We start from the raw sequence: 19,017 nt of genomic DNA, 5'->3' as shown, positions 1-19,017 counted from the left end.
AATTACGCATCAACCAAGCAACAATCGTTTATGTTTAGCGATAGAAAGCGCTCACGTGCGTAAAATCAAGCGATTAGTTTCAAGTTAGCAGAATAACATAGTCATCACCAGGCGAGTAGGGCATATATAGATCGCACTAATTTTTACACAGCTCTTCTACACAATTTGCAAACAATTTCGGAAATTTTAAGAAAACAGACGTCATCAAGCTAACAAAGAGTACAACCAAGAAAAATACGATTAATTGTGACGTTATATAGTCGTAATAGTGAAAAAACAATTTTTGCATACAAATACTACCATCACAAAATCAACACTGTTTAACGTACAATACTGTTACAGTTGAAGTATAATTTGGAGACAGAAAAATCGCAATTACATCAATTTTATCATGCAAAGAAATCATTTATAACACAGTTCGGAACATAAGAACGTAAGTAAGTCTGTCTTTGACCAACCTGGGGACAACGGGTTGATACCGGGTCAAAAGAGTTACTGGGAAAGTCGCTACTGCGAAATAAACTGGGGTATTTCGAGCCCTGTGGTTAGGGTAACAACGTTACAATGGTAGAAAGGGTTAACTGCCGCGCAGATAGGTTCACGGAAGGTTTCAACGGTGTAGGTGTGCAGTATAGAAGATTGCAGTGGGTCCACGAACTTTATTGACCCTACAGAAACACGAGGCATAAGGTCAAGGAAATTTGAAAATCATCATGCCAGAAACACGAAACATTAACTTGATAAAAAAGTGTCCTCATAACAAAACTGTTCTGTAAATTTAGTGCGCTTTAAAGTGGACAAGCTATTTTTGGACCTAAAAAGCTGTTTTATCTCTATGGCAAACTTTAAATGCTCTAACACCAACATGTTCTCCCATTTTTAGAAAAGTTTGTGAAGACAGTGTAGGATGTTTTACTATCTATGAAAACTATATTTATACAAAAACAAATCTCAATCGAATAGTATTCGACGCAAGTTAAATTTCATGAGTGTATAATATCTGATATAACGTGGCCTGTTTGCTATCGTGCTTCTTTATTCTGCTCACAACCGAATGAGCAAGCAGCCTTATAGTCTGTAGAATGACCCAGAAGGCCACAGGGCATGTTTCGTGGTAGGCAGTCAACGGCATCGCATTAAACATTATCACACCACCGAGAAATATTCCACGGCCTAGCCGTAGTATATGCCAATGCAGAATGCACTGAACACCCTTATTAAGTTCCAGCTTTTATGTTCCTTCTCAAAAACAGAGATATGTAAAAAATCGCGCAAAAATAAAGCTATCAAGAAATATAGCAATGTGCAAAAATGCACCATTGAACCCCTTGCAGCAGCTACAGTTATATAATACCTGCTTCGTAATCGATACAAATGCCAACTTTTTTAAGGTAATGTTTCGGACTTTCCAGCTTAGGGTTTATGTCATGAGATTCACCCGCGTGACGTGCCTGTGACGTAATAGTTCGCAATTAGCTTTGCAATAATTACTGAAGTGTTTATTCATGTCCTGTAAATTATATATTATTATAGTCGGGTTTTTAGTGCATTATGGTTAAGGGTAATTAATAAACCGCGGCGAATGGCGAAATCATCTTCAAACCTTGTATTCGAACTTGGCCGCGTTGTAATGTAAGATCCACGATGCGTCGTTGCTTCCGAGCCAGCTATTACGAGCAACCTCCCGGTATGCGACCCCGACTGCCCACCCGTCGCGGTTAACCTGGATTTCCCAATAATGTCTGAAAGACCAAGAAGAGTTGTTCTACGTGCACATTTATGGATCAAACTCGTAAATGTTATGGATACTGTGGTGCGTTTCGGGCTGCTGCGACTCACCTTCCCGAAAAGAAAGAAATGTTTCCAAGAATGTTCAACGCGAAGGTGAAACGAGCTGGCGACTTTGGGCTCGAGTTTTGCTGGTCGTCTCCGCGGTAACAGACTGACCTGCAATCCGGCGAGAGTTTCAACTTTAAATGGGCTGTGCTCGCGTCGAAGCAAAACTTTGCTGGTACTGAAGAGAAAAATGTCAGGCATTTAAAAACAACGCCAGTATCAATCTGTCGTTTGAAAGTACCCACGTGGACGGGTGCGGAAGAACGCCGGGTCACTCCATTGACCGTTATTCACTGCAAGTCTCACCCTCACTGTAATGTCACAATTCGCCGGAAGATCTTCTATGACGTATACCTTGATTGTGCAATCACACTGTCCTCTGTTACGTAAATGCAAACAGTCGGATGAAAGTTCCAATAGTTAACAGTTAAGTCAGGGGTGGGCAACATACGGCCCGCGGGCCGGATCCGGCCCGCGACGGGATTTTGAGCGGCCCGCAGACAGTTTCCGGTCTTACATGATAATGTGGCCTGCGGCCACATTCTGCCGCAATCCCTGTATTGCGTCACTGAATAAGTCCAAGTTTGCCAACCTGAGAAAGATGGCCATGAATCTACTTGTTCTGTTCGGGTCTACATACATTTATGAGCAAACATTTTCGACCATGAACATTAATAAGACAAAGCTGCGTTCCAATCTATTCAGGAATCCGGCCCGCCAAGTACTTCATTTTCTCATATCAGGCCCGCCGACCGAAGAAGTTGCCCGCCCCTGAGTTAAGTCAATATGTTACAATAATATAGGTTAGATATGCAACCAATATTATTGGGCAATCGATTTGCGATATTATTAATACTAACTTCCCCGATAATTAAAAACAGTATTTCAACTGAAGTATTGAACTTAATTCATCAAAATCACCTAAAACAGCAACAATATGTAGAAATGAATGAAAACTACAACTTGTAGGCTACAAACTGTAAACACTAAATTGTGAAGTTCCCTAAACGTTTCAAGACAAAGACAACAAACTAACATAAACTGTAAACATAAAATTTACGAAACAAATTAATTATTTATTAACTCAATATCTTCGCGCTTCGAAGAGAAGTGCCAGTTCACTTGAAACGTGGCATCGTTCTTCGCTTCACACTGCCACCTAACCATAATACTCGATGAAGTTGTGTCGTCGCTAGAGTGCGCCGCAATAATTACAGGTACGGCAACTAAAAGCAAATAAACAGACGAAAAATTATTTTCGAAGCTCTAACTGATATTTACGAGAACTAGCAACTTCATCAGCGGTTCTTATTAAAATAGTTTTTAAGAATGTGTTATTTTGACATAGAGCATTACATGGAAAACATATGAATAAAAAACTGCACATACCTGACTTTGTTGGAAAACCGTTTTGATCAACTTGTTTGATATCTAAAATCAGTTAAAATCAGTTAATTTAACTTTAATTTAGACAAAAAAAAGTAATACTTTCAAATCCTGTCAGTAGTAAAACATTATTCTACCATTGTCACTGTGAGATATATAAATGGCGAAAAGCGTTTTTATAAACATGATATAATAGACGAATGCTCACCGTCTGGTCTTATCAGAGAAATTCTGTCCATCAACTCAGTAAGAGCTTCAGAATCGATACAACTTGGATGCGGTGACTTGACGGGTAGAGTTGGCGTTGGCAGATCACTCGCCACTGTTAATCTGAAATAGACTTTTAATATGAAACATGAAAAGCAATTTTTTTTGTGCCCTGAGTTCCCTTCGTGTATGAAGAGAACTCTTGTTTCAGTAAAAAATCTTCCTTAAGTTTTTCCGATAAATTTTAAATTTATGGCAAAAAATCAATTTCCACTCGAAATTGGATTTCTACCACAAAATCAATCACAGACAATCTATAATCAAATACAAATCTACTTTATTAAATTAAACACGCAATTTAAAAAAACGGTATTCATATTACTGTAGGCCGATATCTAAGTTTCCAAAAACATAGACAACAACGTATATCGGACTTTCGATTTAATCTCAACCAGGATCCTAAGGGATATCGGATCGAATCGGTGAAAAAAGCAATCACAGTTAAGATAAGACATCCAATATTTATGAGAGATTTGCCAGAACCTCCAAAGTCATCATGTCGGCACCTATGCAGCATGTACCTCTGCTTCAATTCTTTCACTGCGTTTTCCTTCAACGACTCTCCGGATTCGTTGCGGATGCGCTTCGCAAAGCTCAAGATCCCAGAGATCAACTTCATGTTCCTCTTGCATTGCTCCACCTGATTTCGGATCGCGTTTATGACGTCACCATTGTGTTTCTGACGAAAGTAGAAAAATCGAACGGCTGATAAAAACGCTTCGCTTTTACTGAAAACTATCGATTTGGGCAGAAAACGAACTGCCTTAAACTGAGGGCAAGTCCAAAAACAAGTTGATCTTGTATGAAAGAACACTACTCACTGAATATTCTGGTAAAATAGTTTTGAAAAATAATTCTTGCTTAAGTAATTATAAGCAAAAGAAAGTTACAAAATTGGCCTTAAATGTGACGTTGGTCAAGGCTCTTGTGATGTCAAAGGTGTTGCAAAGTCTATTTTTAGCCTATAGCCCAACCACAGCAGCCAGTAATACCGATTTTCCGGGTAGCTTACACAGTCCAAAGGATACCATAATTTCACGGATGCAAATAATTGGGCTACCGAATTTCGTATGTTTAAAACGATTGTAATTTATTCATTTACAATGCTTCACATTGAGAATTTCTTCTCATAACCCTTTATTGGACATATCCGCGAAAATCCTATGACCTATGCTTTTGACTTCAGTTGACTGTACTGCAGTACAACTATATGCAGTATACTGCGCAAGGAAAGCAACAGCAGCAGCATGTTGTCAAGCAACTTGTCTAATAGATGACATAACAAGAGCCTTGTGCCATGTCACAATGAAGGCCAAAAAACTGAGATCTTTTGCGATTTTCTTTTGACGATAACTACCTAACCACGGACTAGTTTTGTAAAAATATTTACCAGAATGTTCAGCTAATAGTGTTCTTTCATATAAACGCGACTTATTTTTGGACTTGCCCCTCACTTTAAAATAAAACGTGTGATTCCGATTGTAAAGCCGGTAAAATAAGCACAGTTCAATGGCATTGCCATATTCTTGGTGTTTTAATTCAGGGCTTCTCAAACTATGGGTCGCGACCCCAAATGGGGTCGCGTAATGAAATTTTGGGGTCGTAATTTTAGTCTAGTGCCGGTAGGTTGTAGTCTTGCCATGATGTCAATCTGAAGTGGCCAAGTTTTTCAAAAAATCACATGGAAATGACTGCATTTTAGGGCCGTTATGTAAGCGGTCCTTGATGACTTTACAACCAGCCCGGCCTGTGCACATGGAAAAGGGCTATTAAATATTTTTATTGTCATGTTAATAGGCTATCCATTTCCAAGAAATGTGTTTTTGACGGATTGACCGCAACCGTTGGTGTGAAATGTCGAACGATAAAATATAACCAATCGTAACAATTGATGCATTGTTACGCTATCATTGCTGTAACGTGCTGACCAAAAGTAACCTTACCGCTCGCATTACGATTTCAGAGTAGCCTAGTAACTAGTTTCTGAAGGAACCTAGGCTAAAGTTTAAAGCAGTTACAAGATTAATTTAGTATGGATCAGTGGTTAGGCTTCGTAGATTCATGTGGTAACAATGGAAGCACAAAGAAAACAATAGATAAGTCAGAAAGAAAAAGAAAATATAATGACTCATTTTTGCAATAATGGATTTACTTGTAGTTATGAAGATGGAATAGATATATTAATATATAATATATATTAATATATATTATATTAATAAATTATTGATATCCTAATTAACCCTAGTCTTAATAGACAAAAGAACTAACCCCGTTTTAATGTCATTAACGTGAATGTCCCCATAATGGGGTCGCATAGAAATATCTTTTTCAAAATGGGGTCGCAGAACAAAAAAGTTTGAGAAGCCCTGTTTTAATTGACAACAAAGCAATGCATTTGCGCTAATGTTTGTGCACCTTATTGCGATCTATTAAAACTGGCTATAAATTCGAAGGAAGTCTCAAACAGATTACGTTTTACGGGTATGACGTCAAAAAGCACTAAAAGCCCAAACGTTAAGCGATTATACTATTATTTACGTGACGTTTATGACGCTTGAAAGGTTACGTTGAGATAAAGGAAAAAATACCCAGACTATATATCCCCATAAAGGGAAATGTAAAGTCTTTGTTGTCGGTCATTTGATACAACGCATTTATTCCATATATCGGGCGGGCGGCTGATTGATGCCAAATATATTAAATTACTTTCAAAGAGAATTTCGAAGGAGGCTGCCATATATTTTTCAAACCCAAAACAATTATTTGACTTGATCTACGTCAAAAAAGGCAGAGACACTGAATAAACGTGAGTGGTTCCCGGCTTTGTGATTTGGTGACTAAATTTAGATCGCGACAAAAGCTCGGTCATGATAGATAAATACTTTCCAACAATAAAAAAGATGACTTATGTGATATATTCACCTTTAATTTCTCTTTCAACTGCGGTTGTTTTTGGTTCAAGAGCGACACCAACTGGGTAATGTCGCGAGACAATTTAACTTCTTGACGTTGTGCTTCCTCCTGTGGAAATTATATTTAACTAGTTAAATGTGTACAGATCAAAGTCTTGAAACGCTTTCGAAATGTTTTTTTTGACATAAATTGTTGTTTACTAGATTCATGAATCAAATAAAATAGTTATTCCATGCTGTGTGTTGTTCTATGCTCCCTCACACTAAACCGTTGATGTGAATATCAAGCTCGTTGTTTTTTTGTACTTGATTGATAGATAATGGACGTCTCAATACTTGTTTAAAATACTGATATATACTAATACTAAATTACAATACATTAAAATATTTCACGCGTGATCGCATGACCTGTACCTACGACTCTTAACAGAATTAATGACATTAAAATATTACGGTGAAAACAAGCTTCGATCAGTTTTTCGATGTAAGTCTTAAGAGTAAAAGGTACTGTAACTAAATCCCACATAACTTAATAAATGATATTAGCAGACAAAGCTGCTGATCAACAACACTATTGATGGAGACTGTCATCAAAATTTCTACGAAAAGTAAAGAGCTTACTTCGGCTTTTGCTCGCTCTTTTTGAAGGATTTCCAGTTGTTTTTGGTTTTCCAAAAATTGATTTTCCAGAGCTTGAATTTGGTCAGTGACGTAATCACGAAACACTCCCACCACTTGTAGAAAGAAGTTCTGCGTCGAGAATGGAACAAATGTTAATAAAATCACCAAACTATTCTTCATAGTGTCGGGTGAAAAAACCATGACATGTTGAGTGTACTAGGCCATCAAAGCCAATGAAGGAATGGTGAATGGCATTAAAGCATTTTCTAGATTTACCTGTTTCAATTTTCTAAAACGCAGAAAGATTATAGACTCCCAACGCTAACATAACAGCAGAGGAATTTAAACGTTACATGATATTCTATATTCACGGCCGGTGAAAATTTTAGCTAATTTATTGGCAAAATTCGCGTCATTTATTCTGCAACGAGCAAATTGCTTTGCTGCAAAGTGGGCGCAGCATGATCTACAGTATTTGACGTTTGGAAATCGATTGCATCAGCTATACGTACGTCATTAAGCCGCCGAAAAGCGGTTTTCACTGAGCAGAAATAAATTAAAATTGCAGAAAGCAAGCGCTGTGCCAAGTTGACAATGCTAAATATAGAAACAGGACTGACGGTGTACAACAATGAAATGAACATGTTTTATTTATAATAAGCTAATTGTAAAACAGTATGGATATATTTCGTTATCAAACATATCTCGAATTAAAAATATAGCTATCTGCAGACTATATTCTTTTCTATATGCCGATACTTTGACGTTTTTAACGGTGAAAACGATTAGAATTTACAAATGGAAACGAAAAACCTTACAATATCCTCGGTGTTTGATATGTTGCTGTCTTGGGAAGTTTTCCGTTGAAACTCCGAAAGATATTCGGATGATGATGTGGACGACCCTGTGGACGCCGTGGATGCGTTTGTTGGAAACTCTGTACGTCTGAAATCCGGCGAGAGGTTGTACTCCGTATCAAAGCCCTTCATGGAACGGGGAGATAAGGGAGGAAGCTTTTGAAAGTAGGGATTTGAGGAAGGCAACACGAGCGGCTGCGGAACATGGAGAGATTTTGTTCTACCTGGACTAGCTCCCTGATTTTGCAAGGCAGACATGTCAGGCGTTTGCACTTAACTAAGGTTTTGTTACATTTGATGTTTGCTTTCAGAAAAAGTACCTAAAAACACAAAGGTTTAAGCTTTGCTTTCTATCCAAAACCCGTGCAAAAATAAACTTTTTCTAGAACTGCTGGCAGCATTAATTCAGTGTCTTTATCCTCTTATAGCTTTCTGCTTAAAGAAATAACACAACACATTGAAAAACATCCTGGCATTTCATAAGCGACCTTGCTTTACCGGGATTATTAAGCCGTACGATAATGATGTGACGCATGAATGGGGAAAATTCCGCTATATTCCCTCGAGTCGCGGAGAAACGCGCTTCAGCTTCCAACTTATTATCGAACGCTTTTGAAAAAACTAAGAATTTCGTAGTGAGACTGAGGTTTAAATAGTGAACGTAGGTGACATTACATTTGCTGCATGACATAACTTAAGGACTTTATTGCTGTCCTGTTTTTTCTGAGTGCTTTTGTCGTGTACTGCACATCACTCGGTGTATAAACTCTTTTCCACATGCAACAAATCTTCTTTCTAACATTGTCGATGTGCATCTGCGTAACGTTAATCACATTTTTTTATGAATATACTAAGCTACCTATCTAGTTACCAGCTACCATTCTATATCCTGCTTGATATTTTGATGGTATATAGTGCGGTCATTCGAGATTTAAGGTGATATGACCCGTAAGTTAAACTTACACAATCTTATCTCCACATACGTGGCTCCGCGGGGAAATTGAACACCTTGCTTGGAAATCAAACTTCACATACAAATATGCTTTACAAAAAATCAAAATTACGTCTCTTTGCGTAATATTTAATAAAAAAAAAACGGCAAAGCCAAGTTGTTCAAGCCTATGCATAATTAAGATCTCCAGAAATGTCGCCATCAATAATAAATGACCGAATTGGAAAAGCGAAATGACAGCAAATATATAGCAGAATGCGGCTGCACTGCAAAGCAGTTACAGGTTACCGGCAAGCCCCTAACACAGACCTTAAAGGTACCTCCACATAAAACTGCAGCTAACATCATTACAAACTTCTGGGACATGGACTGTATGTATATCGTGACAGTTAATGCGGTTTCAAATAGTGTTTAGGGTTCAGAATAAACAATGTTTTCAGCTCAGACTCTAAACACCTACGGCGAGGGGTTTGCACTTGTTCATTAAATGCCTTTAGTTCGTTAAGGTTCGAAAAATCGATCGTATGAATAATGGTGATTGATCAACGTTTCACGCAATTTCCGGTCAATTGTCCCGTTTAATTACAATATATCTCTGGTTTTCTTGAATTGGATGTTTTATTACCAGGCAAACGCGATTATTTTGTGCACGCGGGCTGAATGTCGTCGTCGTCGAAAAAAAAACAATATACGTTTCATAGACGACCACCGTACAATTTAATCTATATTTTTCAAATTGATCGTATCCCGAGTTCAAAACCATTGTATGAAGCAAAACGTGAAGTTTTATTTTTCTTCCAAGCTAACTTTAACCTTATAACTACTGCACTCCAATCTTTTATTCTATAATAATTAATCAAACCACTTGACGTTAAACTAAAATGCACCCTTGTACTGGTGTTTACAAGAGGACGTGTTTTATACCAAAAACAGTACCAACTACTACCGAAATAAGTTTAAAATGGCCTAAAAAATTCAATCATAGCAATACATTGTCGTATCTTCTCCATACTTAACCACAACAAGACAGGTACCTGTCATATTATATCCCGTCACGGTTTTATCCTAATATTATAAATATTGTTCCAGTGTTGACCTCCCCTTTGATGAAATTAATGTAGGCAACCGTATACACCAACAAAGCCAATGGTGTTTTCTTTACACTTGAGACGGAGAGTGATTGCGTAAGAACTCCAATAAACCACTGAATGTCCAAAAATAGCCATTGGTCATCTGGATTTTGCCCACTATGAATACTGTGATGTAATTAAGCCGCCCTGTCAACAATCCATAGTTTTCGATACTGGCAATGCGCATATTGTGTCATTTAAAGCTTAAACGTCAAAACGCAGCTAAACAAACTTTTCTTAACAAACGAATGCAACAAACTAGCTCGGCAGCGTAGGTTTCAACAAAGCCATTTACTTCACTGACCCTAACGTCACTGACAATAACATAAAAAGGGAATCCTCTTAGGTCTTAGGATCTATTTTAAAACTATTTCTACTTCTATTATAAGGCATACGGCTGTTTGCCAATGAAAATACGTCGCACGCAAAGGCCCAAACGCATTTACAAAAAGACCGTATTCCACTCTGCTGTGTGTAAATCAATAAATAATTTGACAAAACGTGCCGATACAATCAAAGCTTTATATTTCAGGATGTTTCAATCCAAATGAAAACACAGCCTAGTTCTTTCGAGGCACTAAAAACGAGCAACCTGTTGTCAGGACATAAACAAACAATCGTTTTGAAAACCTTTGCAAACAAAGCGTCTAACTGCTGCAGTCTTAATTTTTCTTCAATACCTCCATATTAATAGGCAAAATGCTTTCGGTATTTTGTAATTATGATGTCATTGTAAACTTGCTTGCATTCATAACCTTGAGCTGTAACCCTTGCGGCCGACAGTCGTATTCGTTAATATTGGCTTAGAAAAGGAAAGAAAAACAACTCGCTTAATTATATGTGCAACATTTAAACACGCAGCAATTACGCACGTCTTTTACGACAGGTCTATATTTAACCACGGTGATACGATGCATTAGCGCTGAGTCCAACCTTTGGTCCGGACTGAGTTGGCAACAGCACACTTTGTCGCCTGTAAAAATTTTACCAAATTCGATAAACTCGCTCATGCTTTGCATTATGTACTCGGTACGTTGACGATTGCAACAATCTAAACTCTAATTGTTGGTTTCTGCTGTGAGAAGATCTAACCGTGGTCTAACATATTATGTAATTTAAGTTATATAGGCATTGCAGACGACTGGAGGAGTATTAATGTTTTAAGGCTGATGGAATTACTTCACTTCGTTTCTCTTTACGCCACGTAAATTCAATCGTAGTTCAACTCACTATAACTGTTGCCTTTGTTTTTTTTAAAGTCCATATTTCTAAGCGACGCTCTTACAGAATTTTAGAAAGCAATTTTGTAGAAAGCAAAAAATGATGTATGTCTGTTGCATGCTTTGCTTCTGATGAAATCTGACTTGGTTTTTGATGACCGCCCTTATGTCGTATATACAGTACTCTGATGCACAACGTATGAATATAGTAACAAGATGGATACCACTGCACCAACTGTGAATGTGAGCTAAAACCTTGTAATGCACATAGCACTCAGCAGTATATGAAATTTATCTTGTTTACACGATTAACTTTAAAAAAATCTAATTGCCTTCCCATACTATCATGTAAACAGCAATGCTATATACTACTACGAACTATTTCTTAACTTTTGAAATAACGATTGACTTCAGAAAAGTAGGCCACAAAGCCTATACTGTCAGCGTTACGCGGTTATGGTTAAGAGAAGTGTCATGCCAAAAGAACTTCTTAAGTTAGGGTAAACACAAGATTAAACACCTATATTTCATAACCTGGAAGTTAAATCAACGCTACATCATAAAAAACGGTTCAAACGAAAACTGTTCTCCGTTGAAATTCTGTCAGTTTTTTTATAGCCTTTCAGAGGCGATGTGATAAACAGCGGCTACCACAAAATACAACACGAAAGTTCAACAGACGCGTTTCCCTCATTCAAGAAAAAAGGCTAACACGGGCGTCACCACAAATCGTAAAACTTAATGGCTTTTAAAAGTATGATAGGAGGCTGCTCGTGTATTGAAAATTAATATAACCAAACATTCTTCCGCAATAAACTTCATCAAAAAACGTTACACTGTGAAAAACCTGATCACAAAGAAACTTGGTTGCATCCAAGTTTCACACTTATTTCTGTAACTGCCATTAGGTACCGAACTAAGGTACGTTTGCGGACAAATTTAGCAGGTAGCAACGCGAACAAGCACCAACAAATATTTGCGCAAATCACGACTGTCACGTGACGATAAACAAAGTCTGATGGGCAAACAGTTAAATCAATGTACAGTATATTGCATTTGTTATGGCAACCGTCAAAATAAAACACTACAGGTACACCTTGTACGCTAGCCGGTGACTTACTTATTTAACATCGGTAAATAGAAATAATCATTTAAGAAGTTTACGGTTTTACACACGTTGTACTTAAACAATCAAACGTGCACGAATAGGTACCAAATCTAAAAAGCTTTTTATCTTTAAATTAGACCAATAGGCCAACAACTACTTTTTAGTTTTCCGAAAAAAATGGCTCTCAAACAATTTTTTTCTAGGAAAAATTAATGCAAGTGTTGTCAACCCGGCGCACTGCATAACTCGATCATAAGTCCATATAGCTGATATACCTTATAAAACTATTTAACTTAATTCGTTAATTGGTACAAATATTGCAAACCAAAAGACGTAGGTCTGTGGTAGGCCTATATAAACATAAACTTCATGCTAAGCGTCGTGTTACCAAGCCTACTTATGAATTCTAATATCAACTGTGTTCACAGCTCCAAAGCTTCGGTGAACGTCATTCTACTTTAATTTTGAATTATATCGAAAATTTTCTTAAGTTTTGAAAATGGCAACTTTGCTGTAAGTCAAATTCTGCAAAACTGGACAATCTGCGAATTGTCCAAAAGAACTTTATCTAAAACTAGTGATAGACAGTGATGGTCAGTAACAAAGTAGTTTTCCTTAAGTTGTCTACTTAAATGGATTCCTTCTATTTTGGCTCCTTCTATTCCTTCTATTTTGGTTTATTTAGTTCCTTCTTTTCTATTTCTATTTACTTACTTTGTAGTTTTGTTCATGGGTACTTCTACTTTTACTTAAGTAGCTTTTAGTCAAAAGTAAAGTACTTTAATAGGTCACCAAATGCTGAAGTAGAAAGTAGTCAATGTTTTAGCACGAAGATAATTTGTAGTAATTTCCATTTGCAATCACATCTGCACAGAACGTTTACTTGCAGTCTACAGCTTGACTTTCACGCATTTCACGTAACAATGTTCGGACGAAGGACAATATTAGCCTATGTCTGAAACTATTTAGCTTCATAAAATTATGCATTTCCCAGCAGTTGTAGGCTATTGCTTTTAGCATGCTCGTGGTAATTTGTGCTTTTACAACGTCATAATTTAGATCGATAACTACTTCTCAAACTACTTCATACTTGAGAAGTTTTGAACAGCAATACTTCTACTTCTACTTGAATTGATTTTCTCGGGAGTAACAATACTTCTACTTAAGTAATACAGTATATGTGGTTACTTTGACAACCACTGGTGATGGATGATTTGACATACAGACTTTATATAGCTTGAGTAAGCGATTTTTAAAGACTATAGCCTTATACGCTAAATATAATTTTTTGCAAGGCAAGCCTTGTGCAATGCACACACAAGAACTGGCTATAATGGTTGTAAAATCAATAAACTCTTGTTTTAAAAAGTTATACCAGCAAAGCTGCAAGTAATCGATTTATATGTTATACCTTCACCATTGTCATTACTCATTAGTCATTAGACTCATTACCAATAACTACGCGTAGCCGGCGTAGGGTGTTCAAAATGCGAGATTTCATGTTCACTATGCCTGATTTTATATTCAGATGTGTATAACCGACAAGTTTTGTAAGTCACAGAATCGTTTTCTCGTCATTTTATTTACCTCAGAGAATCCAATATTGTTCATAAAATAACTGTGCATTTGCATATTAAACCTTTCAACCCTGGTGTACTGCAATGACCTTTCAGTAGATTTGCATAAAGAACTAATTAGAAGATCGTTGTGATGTATAACATCAATAATGAATGTGACAAGCTATGACCCCGTGATAATGAAAAGACTAGCATTTCCGCGCTGTAAGACATTTCACATTATAAGCAATATTTTAAAAGCCTATTAAGGACATCAGAGATCTATGGTATAACATTAAAAACGTCATTTCATGTTTACCATTGATATTAAGAAGTATATTTTGTCATAAATCACGTTTCCTACAATAATTTTTACGACAGTCAAGTACTCAAGTAACTATTATCATGCTTATTTTACCAAAGACATTAAAAACAAAATTTGGGGTGGAGTTGGCCGTACATTTGCTTTGTTAGTTGAATAATAGCTTAAGCCAAGAGTGTCCAACCTTTTTCCTTCAAGGACCGAATACGTGTGTTATAATTCTTGGCGGGTCAGATACAACTTATCAGTACAAAAATAAATAATAAATAGATTCATTTTAGCTTTTTATATACAAAAAGCAGTTTATTTCAAGCTATATTTTCATTTTAAGCAATATAAATTACAAAACTGACCAAATTATTGGAAGTGTGCGATAGTGGAAAAGATATGACTTATTGTGTGAAGTTTTTTCGAAAATGGAGGTTGTGGCTATTATCCTCGCGGGCTGGACGAAACTTGTTGGCGCGGGTTGGACATCCTTGGCTTAAGCAATAAGATGCTTAATTATTTACCAAGCTTTGATTAACATATTGTACTTATTTGCTGGTGCTGGGGTGTTTTAAGTGTTTTTGTAAGTCATTACAGTGCTGACTGCGCCATTGCCTTTTTGCGCACAACAGCGTCTTTTTGCGGTGTTGTTAAAACTGATAATTTAGTTTCAATACTTTGTAATTTAGCGTCACCTTGCGTTCACACTGTTCTGAAAGCAAAGCGCGCAGTTTGCGCTGCAGGCCTGCAGCATTTGATAAGGCAAGCAAGTAGCCTACCAGTACGTATTGCAGACTTTTGTATATTGCATGGCATGATTATAATAGTATAGCGTACGAGTGTACTTGAAACAGAACGGATATAGGCTAGCGTACTGTTGACTGTTAATGGTATGGTTTCATGAGTCTAATAGGCTAGGCTATACAAGAGCACCACCAGCAAGATGCCTTTGTAAAACTAGGCCCCACACAGGAAAAAAAAGTGACTGAATGCGTTCCAAAAAAATGGTTATGAATATCCCGGTATTTAGCCACTACCAGCTGGATAAATACAGTCCTTCTTGCGGCTAAATACTAGTCTGAAACGACTAAATCCTTTCCAATCGTGTTTGGTTATGAATATCCCCATATTCAGCCGCGAGCGTCCTAGTTAATGTAAACCTGGCTAAATACTCGCCCATATAGAACCTAGACCAGCCTGGGATTCCCTGGCTTAATCCATGCCAATTGAAATGTCGCACTTGAACATCACGTGACCAAAATGCATAATTACCAGTCTGACAAAATTTTAATTATGTATCCTTCCAAAAAAGTCAAAGAAAAGAAAAAGCGATTACTTTCAAAATTCACAATCGGCTTGATGCCGTCTACCACAAGCTACGAGAACGAAACTAAGGAAAATGGCATATAGTCAACTAAAAACTATATAGGCTACAAATGCAATAATAATAAAGTTTTTACAATAAACTTAAAGAAGGCAAACAAACATTCCTCGTTTCGAAATACTGTAATGTAAACATTCAAGCGAAATTATTATTATTTAAAATTATTATTTTGGTTAATGTAATAAAACCGTATATTGCATATGATGCAACAAGTAAAGACATTCGGACAAGAAATAAAACTTTGAGAATTCATAATTAGAAATAAAATGTAATTAGGCTATACATGACCCATATTCACACAACGTTGGAAAATTGAAAACTGAAGAAGTAACCAATTTTTGCGATCGCCCCACAACTTTTTACCTGCAGCAGGATATGCTAAATCCAGAATAAAATGCACACAAAGCAGAGATAATAGACACAAAAAATTTCAGATTTTCCTAAATCAACAAATTGCAATTGGTCAACAACAACTGATCCGGGTCCCGGATCTCATTTAGTACCTGCACACAACTTATGTGGCTGATTTCGATCTTTAACGAGCTTTACGCTTCCATCATTCATAAGCTTGATGACAGTAGATAGCTCTTTAGGAGAAGAAACTGCTTCTAGTTGGTTCATAACTTTGGAAAATTCCATTAGGTATACACACCCTGTTTCACAGCACAATGACCTTCCCTCGATGAAATTACAAAATCGCAACCGGCACTTGTTCACCATGTTTTCCTTAGAGGAATATCCAAAGAATATAGCAATGTCGGTTATGCACTGCAAAAATAGAGAAAACGTTACAACAATAACGTTGACACGATTTTGTATCTTATGTTTACTAACGACAAAAAGTAGAGCCTGTTGTTTAAATTTTATGCTTAACTTAATGAAATATCAGTTAAAATCACACTTACCTTTTCTTTCAACTTGTATGATGGGTACTTTTCTAAAGTCTTTGCAGTGCGTTCGTCACCAGGAAATTTTTTGATAACTTCCATCCTCCTCTTGATCGCTATTAATGACATTTCTTCCCCCTCGTTTGCGTGATTTTTCTTTTTCAGAAGTGGCGTCATTGTGAATTTATTTAAGGCTGCCATTTGGTTGTTGAATCGCTTTCGGATATGGGCAATTGAACAGGGCTTCACTGCCACAATGAAAATACAAAATCTTGTTTGTTAGATCCTAACTCACAACAAACCACTGTTCACCTCCACCAAAAACTGCTCCATCGCTGTTCCAAAAAATCTTTCAAGAAGTCTTCTGTCTTTGAGACTGAATGGACTGATATTAGTTCCAACTTCTTGAAGAGATGAAGGCAGATCGTGTACTGTGACTGTGGCAACTGCAAAGTGCACATATTGTAAATTATTCGTTAAAATGGTAACGCTTATAAATCCTCTATATTTTTTTTAAACTATGATAAATTATTTCAATTGCGCAAAATATAGCACTATACAAATTACAAACTTGTACACAATACATATATAATAGGTATGTATTTTTATTATAGTATGTATTACAGTAGCCATGGCAGTTACCAACGTAATGAAATATAATAACGCAAAAGCAGTGCAGTAATCACAAACTTTGCTTTTTAAAAATAAAGACAGGTTTACATTTTTGACCGTAAAACTAAGGGCTATAATTTTGGAACAAGTTGCAAAATTTACTAAGTTTACGTTAGCATTAAATCTCTAATACAGTACTCAAATACAATGCATATTATATCTATTGTAATAAAATTTAGTGTGTACACCACCAATTAACGCTGCGTAAACCGACTTTTACATAATAAAGTAATTTAATCATTTAATATCACGGAGCTCGTTCCTCGTGTTGGTACAACAGAATGTAAATCGATTCATTTTTGGCCGGACAACAGCCAGACATATGTGCAAATGGAGTATATTGAACGTTTTGAATTAGCTTTGGTAATGCTACTGATCAGTGTTTTACATAAAAATATGCCCCTCCGGTCTCCTTCATAACAATGTCGCAAAGCTTGAAAATAGTTCGCAACGGTTCATGGTTGCAAAATAAAACAGTCTTGGCTACATTACAAAGCTTTTTTTGTATTAGCAATCGCACGCAATTCAAGCATTACTGCGTTATGTGTAATGTCGTCGTCGTCCTCTGTTTTTGCTTTTTCTACGAATCATTGATTACGCATGGAATCACTCTGGGATCAAGTGCGAAGTAAAAACGTAACGCGTAACTCACTACCGGCAGGCGAAATTAGTTACAAGGAAGTCTTGCAAACGGAGCAAAAAGCTTTTGAAACTAAGTTGTTTTGAACAGCAATAGAAGTTTTAAGTTTAATAACTTTGCTCCCACAAGTTATGAAGTTTTACAATAAAAATGGAATAATCGGTTGCCGCAAAACAAAATGCCACATATGTAATGCCTGGAAAAACAACAGAATTGCCAACAAACCTTCAATCCCTTTAATGAAAGCTTCATGCAAACCATTCTTGAAAGCGAAATTTCGTAACCAAGGGTCCATCTCTGCAGTGTGGTGTTTGAAAAGAAAGTATTACTAGACTTGTGTAAGACATCATCCGCAAAGTTGTCTTTTATTGGTTGGATTGTTGGATACTTCCCAACTTATTTTGAGACTTTTTTCTTTCCGGCTAAATATACTCCAGGTCTACTCAATTCTCTCAACTTCCTTTTTCGTGGCCAGTTAGTTTGCCTGCATGTAATCGTTAGCCGCAATACTTTATGCATAGTTCTCCAAAAACTTGGTTTTGTGTGCTAAATCATGAAGCTCTTTATTTGTAGAAACTGTACCAGCCATCAGATCTCAAATTATGCATGCAATTCGATTCGACTTTACCACAGTCATTTGCGGAAACATGTTCGCGACTCTAGTTTTCGTTACGCTTGTCAAATTGAAAGTTGCAGGAAGAGATAAAAATTCCAATTCCCTGGCACAACCTAAAAAATAAAAATTGTCCAAGGAAAGTAAGTCTGGGTGCAAACAACCTCAACCCAGAGATTATGTTTATGTAATTGACCCTACCCCAAACTCAAAATGGCATCAAACTTGCTTTACCTCAACACCAAAACACAAACAAGGCAAACCTACCTTGAACATTTTTGTTGTGATTGTTAGCCTAGATGTCGTATTTTTTTGTGAAAAGTGAATGAAATATTCGTAGCACTTGTGTGCGTTGACATTTCCGGATTATTTAAAAAAAGCCTTTACCATTTGGGGAAAATAATTTGGGTAATGAAATTTGTAAGAAAATCTTGGCCTACTGTACTTACGTGGGAAAACTTTTAAGTTCCTTTGTCCTTTTACAGCCTTGCATTTAGTAAAAAACTCATGAAATTATGGCATTGCAGGGATAAGAAAGGTTTTAAACAGTGACGAAATGTCACCATCTAAATATTAATGTGGTGTTTATCGCGGTAACAGCAACTATTAAGCCGGTAACTCCGACTGTGTCAAGTGGCTGAATATATTACGTGACACGAATGACAT

General features: G+C 36.8%; 2 protein-coding genes across 2 annotated transcripts; both read right to left on the bottom strand.

Moving 5' to 3' along the window:
- Nucleotides 1–11: 11 nt before the first annotated feature.
- On the bottom strand, nt 12–8,220 carry LOC143452527 (E3 ubiquitin-protein ligase Midline-1-like). Its single transcript, XM_076953532.1, has 12 exons — nt 7,841–8,220; nt 7,023–7,151; nt 6,412–6,510; nt 4,011–4,168; nt 3,431–3,552; nt 3,226–3,267; nt 2,921–3,062; nt 2,082–2,215; nt 1,840–2,014; nt 1,604–1,742; nt 1,355–1,451; nt 12–668 (listed from the first exon to the last, which is right to left on the bottom strand). Exons 1-12 carry the CDS (start codon nt 8,135–8,137, stop codon nt 508–510), a joined length of 1,695 nt encoding a protein of 564 aa, XP_076809647.1. The 5' UTR covers nt 8,138–8,220; the 3' UTR covers nt 12–507.
- Nucleotides 8,221–15,423: 7,203 nt separating this feature from the next.
- Nucleotides 15,424–18,195, bottom strand: LOC143452711 (uncharacterized). Its single transcript, XM_076953765.1, has 3 exons — nt 17,964–18,195; nt 16,445–16,872; nt 15,424–16,307 (listed from the first exon to the last, which is right to left on the bottom strand). The coding sequence occupies exons 2-3, from the start codon at nt 16,625–16,627 to the stop codon at nt 16,032–16,034; spliced, it is 459 nt and encodes a 152-aa protein (XP_076809880.1). The 5' UTR covers nt 16,628–16,872; nt 17,964–18,195; the 3' UTR covers nt 15,424–16,031.
- Nucleotides 18,196–19,017: the final 822 nt, after the last annotated feature.

The sequence above is a fragment of the Clavelina lepadiformis genome, chromosome 4 (assembly GCF_947623445.1).
Source record: "Clavelina lepadiformis chromosome 4, kaClaLepa1.1, whole genome shotgun sequence".
Classification (NCBI taxonomy): domain Eukaryota; kingdom Metazoa; phylum Chordata; class Ascidiacea; order Aplousobranchia; family Clavelinidae; genus Clavelina; species Clavelina lepadiformis.
This window is presented reverse-complemented; position numbering and strand designations above follow the sequence as displayed.